Below are 19,056 nucleotides of genomic sequence, written 5' to 3'. Positions count from 1 at the left end.
CATACTCCCGATGTTTCGTCTAAAAAAGGTGTCGGGACACTAGAAATGAGTCGGCGTGACATGCCTCAGAAAGAGAGAGAGTTCTCGGTTAGTGAGTCATCTCTTGTGAGTGTTCATTTTTGGAACGTCTTCCCCCGAAGAGAAAGATGGATATAGAATTTCTTCCGTCACCTTCCAGAAGTTTTGCTTGCTCTGGATATTTTGCCAACGCTGTGTGTTGTTTTACATCACCCCTCACAGTCTAGTCAGCTTCTTCCAGCGAGACCTTCGACGCTCCATCGACGGCGGTCCATTGTTTTCAAGAGAAAGGATAACTCACTACGAATAATTGACAATGGATACCACAACCGAATCATCTCGATTAATCGACACTGACTCTGCGTTCACTGCTGCAGTGAATGGTGTAGTGAACGGGGTCAGAGATGAGGAATCGTTCAGAGAAACACCAGTGGTGTTAGCTACATGTCCGGCGGTGTCGACGATTTCGAGGGGGGAAGGTTTCTTGAAGAAAGATGTCTTCTATCCGTATCAGAAATCTCATTACGTGTCGCCGAGTTATACCTTGAGCACGGATACCAAGAGGATGATGCGGACGTTGCAAGAACCGATTTTCTCCGCGTCGCCTAGCACTGTCCATTTGATTTATGAAGTAGGAATCTCTTGAGAAATTTTATCATGTCTAAAAAAAAACAAGGCTTTCTTTCGTCACTTTGGTGTGTTTCTTTCGCTCTCTACTAGCCATTCTGTGAGCGATCACATATCCTTCTCTTCCGCTTCTACTAAGGCTATGCTCTAAAAAAAAATTACCTGCATTAACCATAACGAGTAAGCTTCATTTGGAATTTCAGTATTATTTCATTGAATTTTTTTCTTTTTGTGCTTTCATGCATCGCAGCTTTTTATACATGGACCAATAAAACGAAATTCTCACATTTCAATACAATAATTATACGATTAATATTCATGATTTGGGTTAAAAAGGCTAGCATTGTAATCACAGTATGTTTTTGCACATAGGCTCGTATTGAAGAACTTGAAGAGGAACTCGAAGCTGAAAGACAAGCCAGAGCTAAGGTGAGTTTAACTATAATATTGGACGAGACTTTTTCCCGTTTCCCCAATAAGATATTAATTGATTCCGTTTGATCAGTAAGAAATTCATTAATTGTGAATTTCTTCAATCGCTATGTTTGATTATAGGCTGAGAAGCAGCGAGCTGACTTGGCCCGTGAAATCGAAGAGCTCAGTGAGAGGTTAGAGGAAGCTGGAGGCGCTACATCAGCCCAGGTAAGTCCATTTACCATGTGTCCTAGGATAGAAACGGTGAGACGTAAATGATTGCGAATACGTCTAAATTATGAATGCGTAACAGCGCAGTGAAACGTAATGCCTTCCAGCTGACCCTTTCAATAAGAAAATATACTTTTTCGTAGGTTGAGCTCAACAAGAGGCGAGAGGCCGAAATGTCCAAGTTGAGGAGGGATTTGGAGGAATCCAACCTTCAACACGAACAGACTTTGGGCAACCTGAGGAAGAAGCACAACGATGTCGTTGCTGAGCTCAGCGAACAGATTGACCAACTGAACAAACACAAGGCCAGGTATGTGTCGTTTTACTAGAATTACTCTCTTTTAAGGCATACTGTGTACGCCTCTATGATATTTATACCTAATTGAACAAAAAAGCCGAAGTGTCAATATCTTTATTGATACTTTTAGATGATTGGTTTTTTGAAATTACTGTAAGTTTTATTAGTGATGATTCAATAATTTGTGGATAGTCAAATAATTTGTCAAAATAGTGATCATTCAATCAGAGATAGTCAAATAATTTGTCCAGACAATGATTATTACATCAATGATAGCCCAATGGTTTGTCAAAATAGTGATCATTCAATCGATGATAGTCGAAATTTTGTTTAAAAAATGACTATTAAATCAGTGATAGTCCAATAATTTGTCAAAATAATAATTATTAAATCAGTGATAGTCACAATTTTTGTCAAAACAATTATTATTAATTCATTATAGTATAGTAATTTGTCAAAACAAATGTTATTAATTCATTGATAGTATAGTAATACGTCAAAACAATATTTATGCAATCATTGGTAGTCCAATAGTTTCTCAAAATGATGTTTATTCGGTCAGTATAGTCCAATAATTTGTAAAAACAATGATTGTGAAGTCATTGATTAGTCCAATAATTTGTAAAAACAATGATTGTGAAGTCATTGATTAATCCAATAATTTGCCTTCATTCAATCATTCATAGGTAAATAATTCGTCCAAACAATGACTATTAAACTAGTGAATAGTCGCAATTTGTCGAAATAGTGATAAATTCAATCAATGATAGTCCAATGATTTTCTAAAAACTGTCATTGTTGTATGTTCAATGGTGTGACAAATTATTAGACCATCAATAATTGATAGTTCAATAATTTGTTAAATCAATGACTATTAAGTCAGTGAATAATAACAATTTGTCACAAAAGTGAACATCCAATCATTGATAGTTCAATGATTCGTTAAAACAATGACTATTAAATCAGCGAAGAGATTGACTTATCAAAACAATGATAAGTCCAATTATGTTCATAAAAAATATTATTTCGCGATTATTAATAGTCCAATAATTTGTCAAAACAGTAATTTGACAGTATTTTGTTGGGGTATTGAACTTTATAATGAACCTTACCTTAGGCTAGAGAAAGAGAAGGCTCAAATGAAGGGTGAACTCGACGATGTACGATCAAGTGTGGACCATGTTAACAAGGAGAAGGTAAAAAATAAATAGAAATGTCCTGCTCGATTGTGTGGCCCATATTGGGGCATGGAGTTGAAAAGTGACACCCACAGCACGAGTCACCATATACCTAAGCATTCCTTTGTATATCCTACCCGTGCTTGCATTCTTTCCCATATGGAGTACGGCTCATACCTCACAGAAAATTTCCTGCATGAACATATAAATATGGATTTTTTTTCTAATATTAACATCATAGGATATTATGATACGATTTTTTCTAAAAAAATAGATTTATCGCGTTATTTAAAACACTAAATTGATATTTTTACCTTTTTTTAAATGCACGAACTTATGTCTCTTATTGCGCATGCGTTTGTGTGTGTATTATGTGCACTATAGATTGGAAAAAGAATGTGCCATCACATCGGCTGAGATGAACAAATTACAAGTAACGTTGGATACTTTTTGCCGGAGAAAGGTGATTTCTGTTTTAGAATAAGCATGACAATTCGTATTGCATGGAAAATTTATGGTATTATGTGTCATGTCATGATGAGGACTGCGCTAAACAGATTCGGGGATCAGGGCAAAAATAATCGTGTGATATTTCAGAGAATAGTTTTCGGTGATTTTTTTATATTATTTAAAATGTTTTAAAAAACATTCTCATGGTTGAAGCGTAGTTTATTTTATTATTACTACAATTTTTTTATGAAAAAATAATATTTTTTATCACGTGAGCAAAAAATTCAAAGTTTGATACCTGGTGCAGTAGCACCTGACGTGAGCCATTGTGGTAGCTTTGCGCATTGTGCATGTGCGCGTATTTTGCAGCAATCTGCAAATTGACACATACATGATCAGGGCTACTTCCTCAGCCGGGGCGATGATGTGTTTTTACATCCCCATAAATCAGTGGATCGCAAACTTTTGTTACCCGCGGCTTTTTCACCTCAGCCTATGCTTATCCACGGCTCTCCAGAATAGTCTAACAAAGAATCTCTTTAGAAGACAGAGCAGGCACACATAAATATCGAAAAAACTCACCACGAAAGCCCCTAGAAGCAACGACATACACTTTGAAAACCTTGTTAAACCCAACCTGACTAACTATGCCCATACACCCATAGCAAGGGCGTAGCCGGGGGGGGGGGGACTTGGGGGTCTGGTCCCCCCCCCCCCCGAAATGTGACAAAATGACCGAAAAAAGGGGAAAAGATGGCCAAATCCATTGTTCTGTCACTTTGGTCCCCCCCCCCGAAATGAAAGTGGTCCCCCCCCCCCCGAACGAAATTTCTGGCTACGCCCCTGACCCATAGGAGTGGAAAAGTGCATGATGAACAATGCTTCAAGAAATATTAGGTTTCATAAAGATCAAGCGATATCCGTATTTGAATATTCTTGAGCGACGAGATACATTCAACTAAGATAATACTGAACTACGGTGATTTGATCATCGGGGTCCCATGAAAAATACTACTGAATAGCAAGGATTAAAATTCTAGAAATTTTCTAGTGAACACTCTAGAACATTGTACAATCAAGAAGAACACCCTGTTCTTGTAGTGGGTATGTTTTTCTAGAAAGATGTTTGAGGGTTCCGCAAAGACGTAAAGATTGAGGCACTGCGTTAGGAATATTGATACTGGTCAACTGATACTGGTTGTGCTATAAACTATCATTATGATATTAGTTGAAATTCTTTTTGAAAAAGTAAGGATATTATGAGGCTTTTTGTTTTCTCATGAAATTCGCCAATCAGTCTAGCTTCAATGAAACCAATCTAGTTCAAATGACGTAAATTGATAACTTTCCTGTTCTTTTTCCCCAGGCCAATGCTGAGAAACAATCCAAACAGCTGGAAATGCAGTTGACCGAGCTCCAGGGCAAGATGGACGAAGCCCACAGGACTCTCGGTGACTTGGATGCCACCAAGAAGCGATTGAACGTCGAAAACGGTGAAATGCAGAGGCAGCTCGAGGAGGCCGAGTCACAGATCAGCCAACTCAGCAAGTTGAAGACATCACTGCAGACACAGTTGGACGATGTCAAGCGCATGGCTGATGAGGAGAGCAGGGTACGTAAATCCTTATTTAAATCACGTTCGATTTATTGTACGCCACCACATGGTAGTTTTTTTCGGTTTTTTTTTAACTTTTTCTTTTTTTCTTTCTTCAGGAACGTGCAACAGCAATGGGCAAATTCCGCAGCGTTGAGCACGATCTCGACAGTATCAGGGAACAACTGGACGAGGAACAGGAAAGCAAGGCTGACTTGCAGAGGCAGCTCAGCAAGGCCAATGCCGAGGTACAGCTCTGGAGGTCCAAATACGAAAGCGAAGGTCTCGCCCGTTTGGAAGAGCTTGAAGAAACCAAGTAAGTTTGGTGTCACATCTACCATTTAACAGAAAAGTAAAACAGAAAATTGTAATTGAATCAACGGTTGATTCTATTTAAGCAATAGTTTTCCCAGCATTAATTCGATTCCGAGAGCAATTTAGTAATCCAGGTTTGTTTCCGTTCAGGCGCAAACTGGATGCCAAGCTCCAGGAAGCCATGGAGACCATCGACCAGCTCAATTCCAAATGCAGTGGCCTCGAGAAGACCAAATCCCGCCTACAAGGTGAACTCGAGGACATGACCATCGAAGTTGAGAAGGTGAGCCTGGTTTAATTTTCTCTCGACATCTAGTGCTATTCCCTCAGGGCTTGGTTCTCAACTACATGTGTGTGCTGCATTTATTTGCACTGTGTAATAGAAGTGATAAAACGAATTACGTGACTCATTTTTAATTCCCATTCAGGCCAACTCCCTTGCATCTGCCATGGAGAAGAAGCAGAAATCATTCGACAGGGTCGTTTCCGAATGGAAGCAGAAGGTCGATGATTTGGCTGCCGAACTTGACGCTTCTCAGAAGGAATGCAGGAACTATTCCACCGAAGTCTTCAAGCTCAGGTCTCAATACGAAGAGAGCCAAGAACATTACGAGTCCGTCAAGAGGGAGAACAAGAACTTGCAGGGTAAACAACATTAATCTCTCTACTATACTATTATGCGTGGTGGTTTGGAAAAGATATCAGTGACTTTCTCACAAAAAAAACAACGGAGGAAAAATGAATATTTTTTCCAATTCTTTCGAATTCAGATGAAATCAAGGATCTTGTTGACCAACTTGGTGAAGGCGGAAGGAGCGTTCACGAACTCGAGAAGGCCAGGAAGAGGCTGGAACTCGAAAAGGAAGAGTTGCAGGCTGCTCTGGAAGAGGCTGAAGCTGCTCTTGAACAAGAAGAGAACAAGGTCCTGCGAGCTCAGCTTGAACTGTCCCAGGTCAGGCAGGAGATCGACAGAAGACTACAGGAGAAGGAAGAAGAATTCGAAAACACCAGGTGCGTGAAAATCCTAGATTTTCTTACAATTATCAACCATATCAGACACTTCGAAACACAGAGGTCCTCCTACTGCCGTCTTTTCGGGGAAAAAAACTGTCCTCTCCGTGCCTTGATAGGATGCTATATTGTATGTAGCTTTTTGTAATGGTAGCTTCTATTGCTTCTCCCCCTACCCCAGTCAGTTCAACACCCTTTTCCTCAAAAAGTGTCATCACCCAATAGGTGTGAAATCTATAGGATTTTTTTCTCTCCTGAAGTCCTTTCTTTCTGAGAAAGAGGAAACAAGAGGAGGCTAACTAAACATTAGTTCATTAATCAATGCACCCTCTGGCATTATGAAATGCTTCATTCCTCTGTTTTTTTTCACCCCTTAATACAGGAAGAACCACCAGCGAGCAATCGATTCCATGCAGGCCAGTCTGGAAGCCGAAGCCAAGGGTAAAGCCGAGGCTTTGAGAATGAAGAAGAAGCTTGAAAGTGACATCAACGAGCTCGAGATCGCTCTCGACCACGCCAACAAGGCCAACGCAGAGGCCCAGAAGAACATCAAGAAGCACCAGATCCAACTGAAGGAAGTCCAACAGGCTCTCGAAGAGGAACAGCGCGCCAGGGATGAGGTCCGTGAACAGTACGCCATGTCTGAGAGGCGATGCAATGCCATGCACGGAGAACTGGAAGAGAGCAGACAGCTCCTCGAACAGGTGAGTACGCCTAAAAATGAATGAGTTATGCAGTATGAGTGGGGGGTGGGGGTCTGTGGGCACGTACATTAGTTTGTAGCACGAGCATAAACAGCCAGAGGCGGATTTGTGGTTTTTTCGCCTGTCGGCAACACAGATTTTGTCGCCCTTCTCCTATTCTAGTCTTAGTTTGTTCGCCACCCATTCCTCATTTTGCCCTCGCAAATACGCCTCTATTTCCAAGTCACTCTTCTAGTCACGCCCATGCTTGCACCTCTTTCTTGGTTACACACTGACCTGGTCACTAGCTCTTTAAGTCACACTTTTTGATCCTCTCATGCTCATACACTCTCTAGGTTACTGTTTTTGTCATTCACATGGTTGCATACTGTTTGGTCACTCACATGGAAAACTCTTTATGTCACTGGTTTGGTCACTTATCGACCTAGTCAATCTTTCACTCTCTAGGCAGTGGTTGATTTATGGTTTTACCGCCTATGGGAAAAAATATTTTGCCGCCTGAGATATATAGCACCTGTAAATACGCCTTTGTGAGCACCCACCAGCATTAGTTAAGAAATCAAAATTTTCTACATAAAACTCAAGTCGAGCACCCACGTGTCTAAAACACTTCCGACGCTCTTGTCGTGAATAATTAATGGATTAACGTCCATGAATAAAGTATAGTTAACTGTGGAAAATCAATAATTTTTTTTTCTGATTGTCATTGCCAGGCTGACCGTGCCCGCCGTGCTGCTGACAGCGAGCTTGCCGAGCTCCACGAGCAGGTCAACGAGCTTTCCGCCCAATCATCATCCTTGTCCATGGCCAAGAGGAAGTTGGAAGGTGAGATGCAGGCCCTGCACGCCGACCTCGACGAGATGTTGAACGAGGCCAAGTCATCCGAAGAGAAGGCCAAGAAGGCTATGGTCGACGCCGCCAGGTTAGCCGACGAGCTTAGAGCAGAGCAGGAGCACGCCCAACAACAGGAGAAGATGAGGAAGGCGATGGAATCCCAGATCAAGGAACTCCAGGTCAGACTTGATGAAGCCGAAGCCGCCGCTCTCAAAGGTGGAAAGAAGATCATCCAGAAATTGGAACAGAAGGTAAAGAGCTTTCAACCAACAGTTTTGAAACCCTCTTCAATATCACGAGAGAGATGTGATACGGGGGTTAGGCCAGAGATTGACTCTACCAATTTACGTGGGTGGAGGGAGGGTCTGCCTAAATGTCTTGGAATTAGGATCCTTAAAAAACCCTTTCCGAGGAGGTTCCAGAAAGCAGGGCCACCTAAACGCAGGGTCATACTGGATAATGCAGACATCGTTAACGAGACATGCAAAACAAAATCGTGTCTAATACATGAAATAAGATTTTGAATCGGGGTGACTGGCAGTTCAAGTGTGAAAGGGTGACGGGGCCAGAGAGTCTTTTTTCCCGAGGGCTCATTGCGCTGTTAAGACCATGGCCTCCCTTATGGAAACAGGATGAAAGGGCTCTGGATGGTGCCTTAGGTATTGATCTTATATTTTCCAATATTTAAAACTTATAAAATTTCTTGAAAATCAATATAAGAAGCCAGCTGAAAATCTTAGTCTGGGGTCCTATCAAAAATCAAGGCCCCATTCAAGGATGCGGGGGAGGCCGTGAATTCACTACCGCTGTTGATAAATCAACAAATTCTTCATCGATATACAGGAGATCAAGAGAATTTGACGTTCTGGCTTTTCGAAAAGCAGTTATCGTGAAACATTATACGAAATCATTGCAATAAAACTCATGCAATTACTCAAAGATCCAGTTTTACAGCCCCTAATATTTTGCGGCCCGGTGCAATCGCACCCTTTGCACCTGCCCAAGTCCGACCCTACATACAAAGTATGAATTCTTACGAAACTAATATGTTGACCATTACCGATAGGTCAGGGAACTGGAGACCGAGCTGGACAACGAACAGCGCCGCCACGCCGAAGCCGCCAAGAACGTCAGGCGGTCCGAGCGTCGCGTCAAGGAACTGCAATTCCAAGCTGACGAGGATCGCAAGAACCACGAGCGCATGCAGGACCTTGTCGACAAACTTCAGCAGAAGATCAAGACCTACAAGAGGCAGATCGAAGAAGCAGTGAGTACATTATCAACCCTTGTAGATGGGGGAGGGGGGGGGGTGTGTTTGCGGAATCATCTTGGTCCTGCTGTTGGATTACTCAGTAAAAGGCATTGTTACGAACAATTGTTATTATACTGAGTTGTTTTCTCTGTCATTGCAGGAAGAGATCGCAGCATTGAACTTGGCCAAGTTCCGCAAAGTTCAGCAAGAGCTCGAAGATGCCGAGGAACGCGCTGACATGGCTGAAAACGCCGTCGCTAAATTGCGAGCCAAGAACCGTAGCTCCGCATCCGTCGGACGTGCACCAAGCCCAGTTGTGAGTACTACCATTGATCATTGTGCTGCATTACTGACCATCTATACCTGATGGCTAATACGATATACATAGGCCTCGAAATCGGTAATCGGAATCAGGCTAAATATTGCGCACAGTAATCCCTGTTCCTTAAATGGATAAAAAAAAACATACACATCCCGCTGCTGACTGTCTTCACCATTGTACCTACTTGAGTTGTAATGTACACGTGCAGATTTTTTCAGAAACAACTCTTTGAATATATTTAACACGTTTTTAAAATATATGATTTTTTTTTCTTTTTACTGGTTTACACGTTATTTAAAAAACCAGACAAAGTTTTTATTTTTTGAATAATATGAAACAAGTAGTTCGTTCAATGGATCAGGCCTGGAATTTCAACAAAAAAAAAAAAAAAACCAGTTTCCTAGATTAGTTGTAACTTTGGCTGACAGATGGCGCCGAATTCCCTTTAAGTAGTAAGTAATATTGCCCTTCGTAAAAATGGGTAAAATCACATTATGCTGGATTCGAGATGACTGTTTGTCCAGCAATGACATGGTAGAAGTGAAGAATGGCGTTTGAAGTGTCTCTCTATGCAATGTATGTCTCATAGGTAAACTGTTTCAAGCTAATAGACTCTTACCTTAAACAATGACCGTAAAATGACCTACAGAAAAGAGGAAAAGAAATTGGCATATTTAAATGTGGTTTGCAAAAAAAAGTTATTCTCACGAAGGGGGAATTTTTTTAGTACCACAGAAAAAAATTTAGATCAAATTTTTGTCGATAAAGGACGCTGCATGAAAGAAAATCACTGGCAATGTGAAAATCAGAGTCCTATAAAATGCAGGGTGTACTATTAACGGCTCATTTCTGAATTTTCTTGCGACAAGCTTTTAGATAAGGTTTTCATCATGATATTGATCATGGGTAGATAAAATACTATTGGTGAAGTTTTTTTTACCTAAGCCACGAATCGAAGGGCGAAGCTTCACGAACTTTTTAGATACAAAGGAGATTGAAGTAAGGTTCAGATCCAATCACTCATGCTAGACTTTCGTGCAGCGCCCTGTATCGACAAAAAATTGAACTAATTTTTTTCCCGAGCTAAAAAAAAATTTCCCTTCGCGAGAATAACTTTTTCGCAAACCACATTCAAATATACCAATTACTTCTATTTTTATGAATTTTTAAAATATTTATGGCACACCCTGTATATTATAGATCGTATTTGACAAATTAATAATGGGTGGCTGTTTGCCCACGTCACGTTTGACTACAAATACGCACTTTCTTATCAGCCAAATTTCTGCGCATAATAACAAGCCTGCGGAGATCCTAATCTGGGTACAGGTGCCCAAAATGTACATTTATATTTCTTTTAAGTACAAGTAGATTGCTACGACTATTTTTTTATCAGCATATTTGCTGAGTAAGGCATGTGGAGTTCGAGAGTTTTTCCAAAATTTTATCTTCTCATCATTAATGTAGAAACCATTTCTTGCTTCTTGATAAAATGTCGTAACTACGAAATAAGAGTTACGACAAAATAATCGTAAATATAAACTTTTTTTTTTCGTAATTGATAATTACTTGGTTTGAGTTTCCTCTCCGGTCGAGAATACCTTCTAAAATCGCTTAAAATCAATGCGCTGTTTAATTAAGATATTGGTTTACGTTTTGAATGTGTATATAGCAATTTGTTCGCTGTTGCTGCTGCTTAGCCTCACTCATAAACATTTTTGTATTTTTTGCTGCTGTTATAACGCAAAGCGTCATATTTTTTGAGTGCACAAATTATTATTTTTTCTTTCATGATGATGCTTCATGAATCGTTGTTAATAAGGGGCGGATTGTCGACAGCCCAATAGTTACACACGTGATTCCTTGTGAAAAACTAATATGAAAAAGTGTTTTCAGTATTTTGATTTAACCAATAATTATGCAGGCATAATGCATTAAAAACTGATGACGTAACTTTCGAAATCTTGCCAAACTCACCGAACGTGAGCCGAACGTATAACTTGGAATTTTTAAGCTGAGAGCAATGCTATAACCCTGAAAGTAAGCAAGAAAGCTAAAGCTGTTCAAACCAGTTTCTTTTCCTTGTTCGTTCCGTCAAAAAATTTGACTTAACAGTAAAGTGAAGAAATTTACCGCATTTTCATAAAAAAGTGTTGATTTTGGGAAAACAATTTTTCCAATAGATCTCGTTTGGTTAATACGCTACATAGCTGGTAATAAATTTGCCAGTAGGGGTGGGGGGGGGGGGGGTACGTTCGAACGTAGCATTTAATAACAAGGTTAACATCACTCTACACGAAGAGGAAAACGCGGCAATCGTTAAAGAAAATAACTGAACTTGGCTTTTAACGGAATCGAATATTTTAGTTCATTTTCAATTAGCGGCAACCCGCTTCATGGGAATTTTATTGTTCATGGGCGTATGGTACATAACTGACCGCTGGAAAACTGACACGCCACAAAATATCAACACGTTATAAGTCCCTTAATGTTTGTCCGATCCTGAAACGGAAAATACTTTTCTGTATTAGTTTTTCACAAGGAATCACGTGTGTAATTGTTGGGTAGTCGATACGATCCACCCTGCGTAAGATAGCATTTAATTCGATTGGCGAAATTTGGCTTTTTCTTTTGGAGCTTAAAAATATGAAAGTAAATGTAACAAACACTTTCATCAGCAGCGTTATCACAGCTTCGAAGTGCATAATTGGGCCTATAATTTATTTACAACACGTTATAGAAGCCAGCTTAACACTCACAACGATCAAATTAAACTTTTTGAATCATTTTTGGCACTCATTACTTTGCTGTATCTCTCTATTTCTTGCTTCTGCTAAGCTTCATGCTATGCTTTTTTTTTTTTGCTTTAATGCTTTCTTCATTATATAGCCTATGATGAAAGCCGGAAGACCGAAATCCAAAATAGAAGCTGAAGAGTAAATTGAAACATTTTTATAGGTGAGCATTGTACTATTTTGAGGTCGAATAAGATCGCAGATGTTTATTATTTCCATCAAAGACGGACGTTTTCGTGCAGCACATGGAATTTAACCATGCATAAAATGTGTACAGCATACTCATGCTTTAAAACAGGGGATTTCGAGGCTATTGCTGTAGCAACTCCTCCGAGCTCCCAAAATCTACTCACACCTTCCGACGAAAGTTTTTAAATGTTTATGCTCCTCTCAATGCCATATTTTTTTTTATAGAAAATCTTAATACTTCGGAAAATTTGAAAGTTGTCACGTGTTCCCATGAGGACGTGTCTCACAGTTTGAGAACCCCTGTTTTTCAAGCACAAATATAATTTCAGAATTATTAGATATAAGTCACGATTCTTTTGCCGCAAGTCTGAGTTTTTCAACATATTTCGTCTCTCGAGCACTATTTGTACCCAAAATAAAAAAAAATGAATAGCGCACACTCATCTGGCAGATCTGACATAGTGATTATATACAGGTTAGTGTGATGTGAATTCGTTAACCCTTAAATGTGCAAATTTTTTTTATAGTTAATGACGCGTATAGAAAGCCTGAAAAATCATTAAAAATTATCTCAAATTGTGAAGGACTTTATAAAAGAACCTTAAAGAGACCGCATAGAGTCTTAAAAATCACCCATAAAACAAATATTATCTCATCAATGATACATCAGTCCTAAGATTTGTTTACCCTATGTTGAGCAGCCGCCACTCATCTCTGTCTTGGGCTTTGCTCTTTAATTGGCTATAGCTGGTACATTCTGCGTCATTTAGTAGCGTTGAAATCCAGGTGATCCTGGATCTTCCCCCGGGCCTTTTCCTCTTCAATATACTGCCGTTCATCTATATAAGTAAAATGTATACTATTGTAACACTATTGTAAATTGAAGTAATGTCACATTCCAAATACAGGGTGTAACTACACTGATGGTCAGAGCTGTGAGAGGAGATCGAACTCGCCAAAACAAACAAATTTCACCATACAATGGGGTGCGGAAAGCAAACGCAGAGCCTCGAGAAGGCGCTTTCTCTGAAGTGGATGAAACGTCGCCTTTCGTAGAACCTGTCATTCAGTTGCTATTGGTCGGCAGAGAAGCAGCAATATTCGATTGCTGCATCTCTGCCGACGTACCTTATTTACGGGGCTGTAAACGGCAACGCTGTAGAAGCAGTAAGACTCTGTAGCGCTCCCGAGAGGCGCAGTGGTAAGAAGCTCGCCCTTCACTATGAAGGTTGTCATCAAAATCCACGGATTCGAATCCGGGCAAGAGCATCAGAAAAAAAGTCTTTATTTACAGAAAACGGGGCGACCACCGATAGATGACACTTTCATTTCCTACTCAACTCCACTGGTTGCCGTATGGCGATTCATGATCGGAATGGAATTGGTGTACGGTAAAGTAGGTAAGGCGATTTCCAAACAGGGCGGCACCAGATCGGAGATTATTTCAACTTGTGGAGACGGTCTCGTTCTTCACCCAAAGACGTGACACAGGTTGAGCAAGGAGTGTGAGAACGTTCGATCGAATAGAGGCAATCCTTGATGTAGTTGGTGGCCAGCATGAGAGAAGCACGCGAGCATTGGGTCGTGACCAAGGTGTCGACCACATGACAGTATGGCGTGTGTTGCGTGAAGAAAGAGTAAAGAGTAACCCCCCCCCCCACCATCTATAACGGGTTCAGGCCTTAAATTAAACGAATTTCCCACAACTTTTACCATTTGGACGCTGGTCCCCTTTACCGGGGGTCTGTCACAGTTTTCAGCATCTGAACTGTTTACGAACGAGGCTACGTTCACATCCAGCTGGTGGTCGATCATTTGAGCATTTCTTGTAAAGTTTTAGATTATGAAGAAATTCTTTAGTCTTTATTATTCGCCTTTACTGTATTTTACATTTTCACCACGCAGGCACCCTCTCGCAGCTCGCCGCTTGCTTTCCGACCCCCCATTGTATGATGAACGTTGTTTATTTTGGCGAGTTCTATCACCCCCCTTACGGTTCTGATCATCAGTTTAGTTATACACTGTATATATTACTAGTATGTATTACCAACTACATCAGTACCTTCTTTGTGGTCCAAACTATAGTAAGAAAAAAAATTAGAGTTGCAAACTTCACGGTTAAAAAAAAAAATGCAAACAAAACAGTTTAACAAATGAGCGAAATCACAGCCACACATGCTCTGCAACAAAGAGTTGTTATCGTTAATTAGGGCATCTTCCAACAAATTCAAGATATAAAAGGAAAAGAATATGACCTTAGCTTATGTGAGAAGTCAATTCTGAATTTCTATCTTCAAACTGGCTGCAGTAATAAACCTTTTGAATATGTGCAAAGCTACGCATTTAAAGGTTAATTTAACAGTTAAATGGGGTTCCGATCATTAACTCATGACTTGAAAATTGGCATTGAGCATCCCCTTCAGTGCTTCAAGAAGCAACACGATGCTCATGAGCAGCAGATTGACGATTCCTGTGTCAGTACAATTAAGCTGAGTAGTGTCAGTTGAATTATACTGACACTACTCCGACCTATGTAGCGCCCGTTGTCGTGTACGTATTTCATTGAAACTTGGTATATATACGTTATTCCAACCATAGGAAAAAGATAACTACGATAAAAATAGCACCACTTTTTCACCTGATGTTCAAAACTTGAACTATTTTTATTGATTCTTTCTTTTCCCCCCATGGTCATATATACCAAGTTTCACTGAAATACCTCCATCAGAATGGGCGCTACATACGTCTGAGTAGTGTGAGTTTATTTATAACCACTCTGTATTGAATTATTTCAACTGTCTAATATATGTTTATTTCATATAGGCATCTGGTGTTCACTTCATACCTAGTAATGTTCCCCATCTGGTCGATACCCTACAGCTTACTCCACTGAAAATCCCGTCATTTAAAATCCCGAGTGCAGCAGCGACAACATTTGCAGATACTGGCTTGGTTCAAGACAATGCGATAGTCGAGCCTTAAATAATAATAATAATAAACTACATGTTGATAATAATAATAATAATGATGGCGAAGAACTCTTTCTTGAAAACTTGTGCGAGGACATGGATTCGCTTTTTATTTGATGCACAGCTCGTGGCAACAAGCAGCAGCAGCATAAAAAAGGGCTCTATAGGTGAAGCTATGATAATTATAAACTTTTCTTTTTTTGTATTCAAATCCCGTCATTGTTGTGGGAAAAAAAAATATTTCTTTTCCGATTGTTAAAAAAAAAATCTATATTGTTGTGAAACAATTGTTGAATGCTTTACTGTTAGAAAAAAAAATAATTGTTTACTCCATTCTTGTTTTTCTCCGGATCATGTTAAACGGCACACAAGCATACTGGGAAAAAAAAGTCAAAGAATATGTGTAACAAAATTTATGAATCACAACATATATACGAAAATAAATGAATAAATTTATTCGTATGAAACTTCATTGTCTTTTTTTATTTCGACTTTCTGTCTATCATGTAATAAGCAAGCGTCTCTCTACCGGTGTTCCGTGGACTCCTGCGGTTCCTTAAGCCATCGTAATGGTCACTGAACATAGACATAATATTAACTTCATATGTTAGTGTTATATTATATCTAGGTCCCAGGAGAAAGTAAGTGATAGTAGCAATAAACAGAGTTCTGGTAATACTGTGAAGTACAGTGGAACCTCCCCGTTAACGGACACTTTTCTGATACTGGGTTCCGGAGAATAGCTCTTTAAAGTATTTCACTCCCTGTTAGCGGACACCGGGGCTGGACTTCGCCAGGTGCGAAGGATGTAATCGCACCTGGCCGCAAAATATTAGGGGCCGTAAAACTGGATTTTATCGCATTGACTACGAATAATATATATACGATAACTGCTTTAAAAAGCCAGAACGAAATTTTCTTGATCTATTGGTGAAAAATACACACATATAGCAGTGAATCCATATCGATAGTGGCCATACCTGTTGGTGAAAAACACTAATAAGGCAGTAAATCCATATCGATAGTAGCCCCTCATATTCTCGAATGAGGCCTTGGAACCCCTACCACAGATCTCTTATAATATTGAAGAGAGCCGCAAAACTGTTTTCGCACGGGGCCGCTAAATGACTAGGTCGGCTCTGGCGGACAGTCTCGATATTTTCCACCGTGGCTTGCGTCTCTTGAGACGAACCAGCTTATATTCCCTAAGGGGACAGACCGGAGGTCACAGTTTGTCTGGAAGAGAAGATACTCTCAATAGCGGACAGTAAAATCAGGCAAACTGAATTTTCTTTTCCATACTCAATACAAAATTTATTAATTTTTGGTCATAAACCGGGAATTTGTCATTTCAACTAAGATTATGTTTAATCCCAAGATTGTGTTAGTGAATATGATAAATCATCAATTAACTACTTAATTAATTGAACATAACTATGGTCCAGGATGGTGAATTTGAATGGTAATGTGTGTGTGTTGGTTTGGTTTTGTTTGTTGATGTGTGTGAAGAAAGCCAGAATTACAAGACATGATAATGTCGGTATGAATGTCTATATCTTCTACAATTTTTATTTTTATTCAATTTTTATTGCGAAACATGTATTGCGCGTATCATGTACGGGTAAAAATAATTAATTGGCTTAATGAAAAGAAATAATGTTACAAAATTTTCCCTATTTTCTATCAGATTTTCCAACTTTATTTGGGAATTATGCATAATCGCCGGAAAAAGTGGCAAATGTAGTGAAATTTAATCAAAGTTTCTTTATCGAGCCGATTGGTGATCATGCATAACCACTTTCACGCACACAAGTAACATATACATTTAAACATTAAAATGTAGAGAGGAACCAATTGCGATCGAAGCCGAACTTCATATAAATGTGAAAGTCGTATAATGCCACTGTATATATCGTACCTCCCCCATAAGTGGACATTCCCCGTTAGCGGACAATATATTTGGTCCCATGTATGCCTGTTATCGAGAGGTTCTACTGTAATATGGCCATGCTAAGCTTCAGTGACTTTTGCTGAGGTCTGTATGGTAAATTCTGAAAAACAAATAAAATGTTAAAATACTTTGAAGCGTTGTTATAGGGGGAAAAAATAATGATTCACGGTATATTTAAACGTACATGTATCAACAAATTAACAGGAATTTTCACGAGAATTTGTTTTAACTAAGCAAACTTTTTATAGAAAATAAAGTACAAAACAAACATAGTTTGTCCAGATTCTAAATTTCGTAAGCTTTAACTAAATTAAAATAGTGAATACATATACAAAGCCACAACATGCAAAATGCCCAACGAGGTGGCTGAGAAAAAGATGCCCATAGCAAATATGGTTGTCATTTGTTCCTAAAATACAGCAACCCAAATCAATAAAAAAATGCAATTAAAAACAATATATATACATGATAAAATACTATACAATGCCCATAAAGAATACTTATGGTTGTCTTATTCTAAGTATGGATAGCTTCTCGATTTACCCCAACGTGTTTATGGCATTTCTTTTTAAACGTGTCAACTGTGTTAGAATTTACTACCCCCGGGGGTAAGCTATTCCATTTATTAATAACCCTATTAGAGAAAAATTCCCTGTGACACCATACTCTAGAATTGTCCCTTACCAAACAATACTGGTGTCTCCTTATAAAAGCAGTTAATTGACGGCGTACTAATAATTCAAGGTCCATCCTATCCATCCCGTTGAAAATTTTGAAAAATTCCATCATATCCCCCAACCCCGACACCTGCGTTCTCCCAAATTCAAAATATGAACTCTCTCCTCATAACTCGAGCCCGGTGTGCCAATAAGGACACGTGTAGCTCTTCTCTGGAGGTATGGGTCTCCAAAACCTTACAGCATACTCTAGTCCAGGACGAACTAAGCCGCGGAAAAGCGGAAGAATGACTTTAGGAGAACGCGGAGAGACCTTTTTGAAAATGAGACCAAGCATTCTATTCGATTTTTTGACCACCGCTGAACAATGTTCAGAAAACCTAAGCCGCTCGTCAATGAGAATTCTCAAATCGGTGACCCTAGTTGCATCCGGGATAGTGACACCATTCAACTCGTAAGAGAACCGTGGATTGTCGGAACCAAAATGAGCGACCATGCACTTGTCGAGGCTAAACTTCATGCTCCATTCATTTGCCCATGTTCCAATCCTGTTTAAGTGGGTCTGGAGCGATTCCCTATCGCTTTGATTTCCGACAACCCCATTAGCTCCGCAGATGACGTGAAGCTAATGGGGGTTGTCGGGAATCAAAGCGATAGGGAATCGCTCCAGAATCTCATACACACAAAAATAAAAAATCATTTAAGAGAATTAAGGGACACGCTTCAAACGGATATAAATCCTTTTAATTCTTCTTCAGCAAATAGAAATCGGGGGAGAGGCCAGAAACCTTTTCAAAAGGGAAAATTTCTGACAACAAGAAATCGATTCTCGCACATGCGCAGTGAGTATAGCATAACTGGCCATAAAAAACCAACCTGTCAAATATTCTGAAGAAACCTACATGACACACAGATTTTTATACAGATTGACATTTACAATGAATGAAGTTAAAAAAAGCATTAAAAACTGCACGCGTCATCATTAATGAACCAAAGCTGTTGTGTGTGAATAATGGGAGCTGTGAGAAGAAATACACAAATGTCTCGTAAGGAAATGACAACTTGATTTTCGGAATGAGACACTTCCGGCACAAAATGGCGAACTGACGCGAAACTACGCATCACGCCAAGCAAGAGAAAAACGATTTAGCCCCATTTGTGCGTCAAAACAAATAGCTATGCGGCATAAGAACAGCATATTTCTGAATCCGTTCGAAAATACAGAAA

The 19,056-nt window shown here is 39.6% G+C and overlaps 1 protein-coding gene across 14 annotated transcripts in view; it reads left to right on the top strand.

Annotated features, from left to right (window-relative positions):
• The window catches only part of LOC149078304 (myosin heavy chain, muscle-like), a 70,800-nt gene extending 55,132 nt beyond the window's left edge, over positions 1 to 15,668 (top strand). For 8 of the 14 annotated variants that reach the window (XM_089241939.1, XM_089241942.1, XM_089241946.1 and 5 more), the window contains exons 27-40: positions 1,018 to 1,074; positions 1,201 to 1,287; positions 1,434 to 1,600; positions 2,706 to 2,784; positions 4,583 to 4,828; positions 4,930 to 5,126; positions 5,276 to 5,408; positions 5,554 to 5,770; positions 5,896 to 6,136; positions 6,519 to 6,840; positions 7,554 to 7,925; positions 8,741 to 8,941; positions 9,087 to 9,242; positions 15,056 to 15,668. In XM_089241939.1, coding sequence (XP_089098065.1) covers positions 1,018 to 1,074; positions 1,201 to 1,287; positions 1,434 to 1,600; positions 2,706 to 2,784; positions 4,583 to 4,828; positions 4,930 to 5,126; positions 5,276 to 5,408; positions 5,554 to 5,770; positions 5,896 to 6,136; positions 6,519 to 6,840; positions 7,554 to 7,925; positions 8,741 to 8,941; positions 9,087 to 9,242; positions 15,056 to 15,214 — 2,634 coding nt within the window. In that variant the 3' untranslated portion in view covers positions 15,215 to 15,668. Of the gene's footprint in view, positions 1 to 1,017; positions 1,075 to 1,200; positions 1,288 to 1,433; positions 1,601 to 2,705; positions 2,785 to 4,582; positions 4,829 to 4,929; positions 5,127 to 5,275; positions 5,409 to 5,553; positions 5,771 to 5,895; positions 6,137 to 6,518; positions 6,841 to 7,553; positions 7,926 to 8,740; positions 8,942 to 9,086; positions 9,243 to 12,137; positions 12,207 to 15,055 lie in introns of all 14 variants that reach the window. The other 6 variants (XM_089241952.1, XM_089241947.1, XM_089241951.1 and 3 more) reach the window with 1 other exon arrangement.
• The last annotated feature ends 3,388 nt before the right edge of the window (positions 15,669 to 19,056 follow it).

This window comes from Pholcus phalangioides, unplaced genomic scaffold (genome assembly GCF_987345545.1).
Source record: "Pholcus phalangioides strain wild (caught in Gottingen) unplaced genomic scaffold, Ppha-v1.0 ptg000014l_1, whole genome shotgun sequence".
In the NCBI taxonomy this organism is placed as follows: Eukaryota; Metazoa; Arthropoda; class Arachnida; order Araneae; family Pholcidae; genus Pholcus; species Pholcus phalangioides.
The sequence above is the reverse complement of the archived record's forward strand: the minus strand, read 5'-3'. Positions and strand labels throughout refer to the sequence as shown.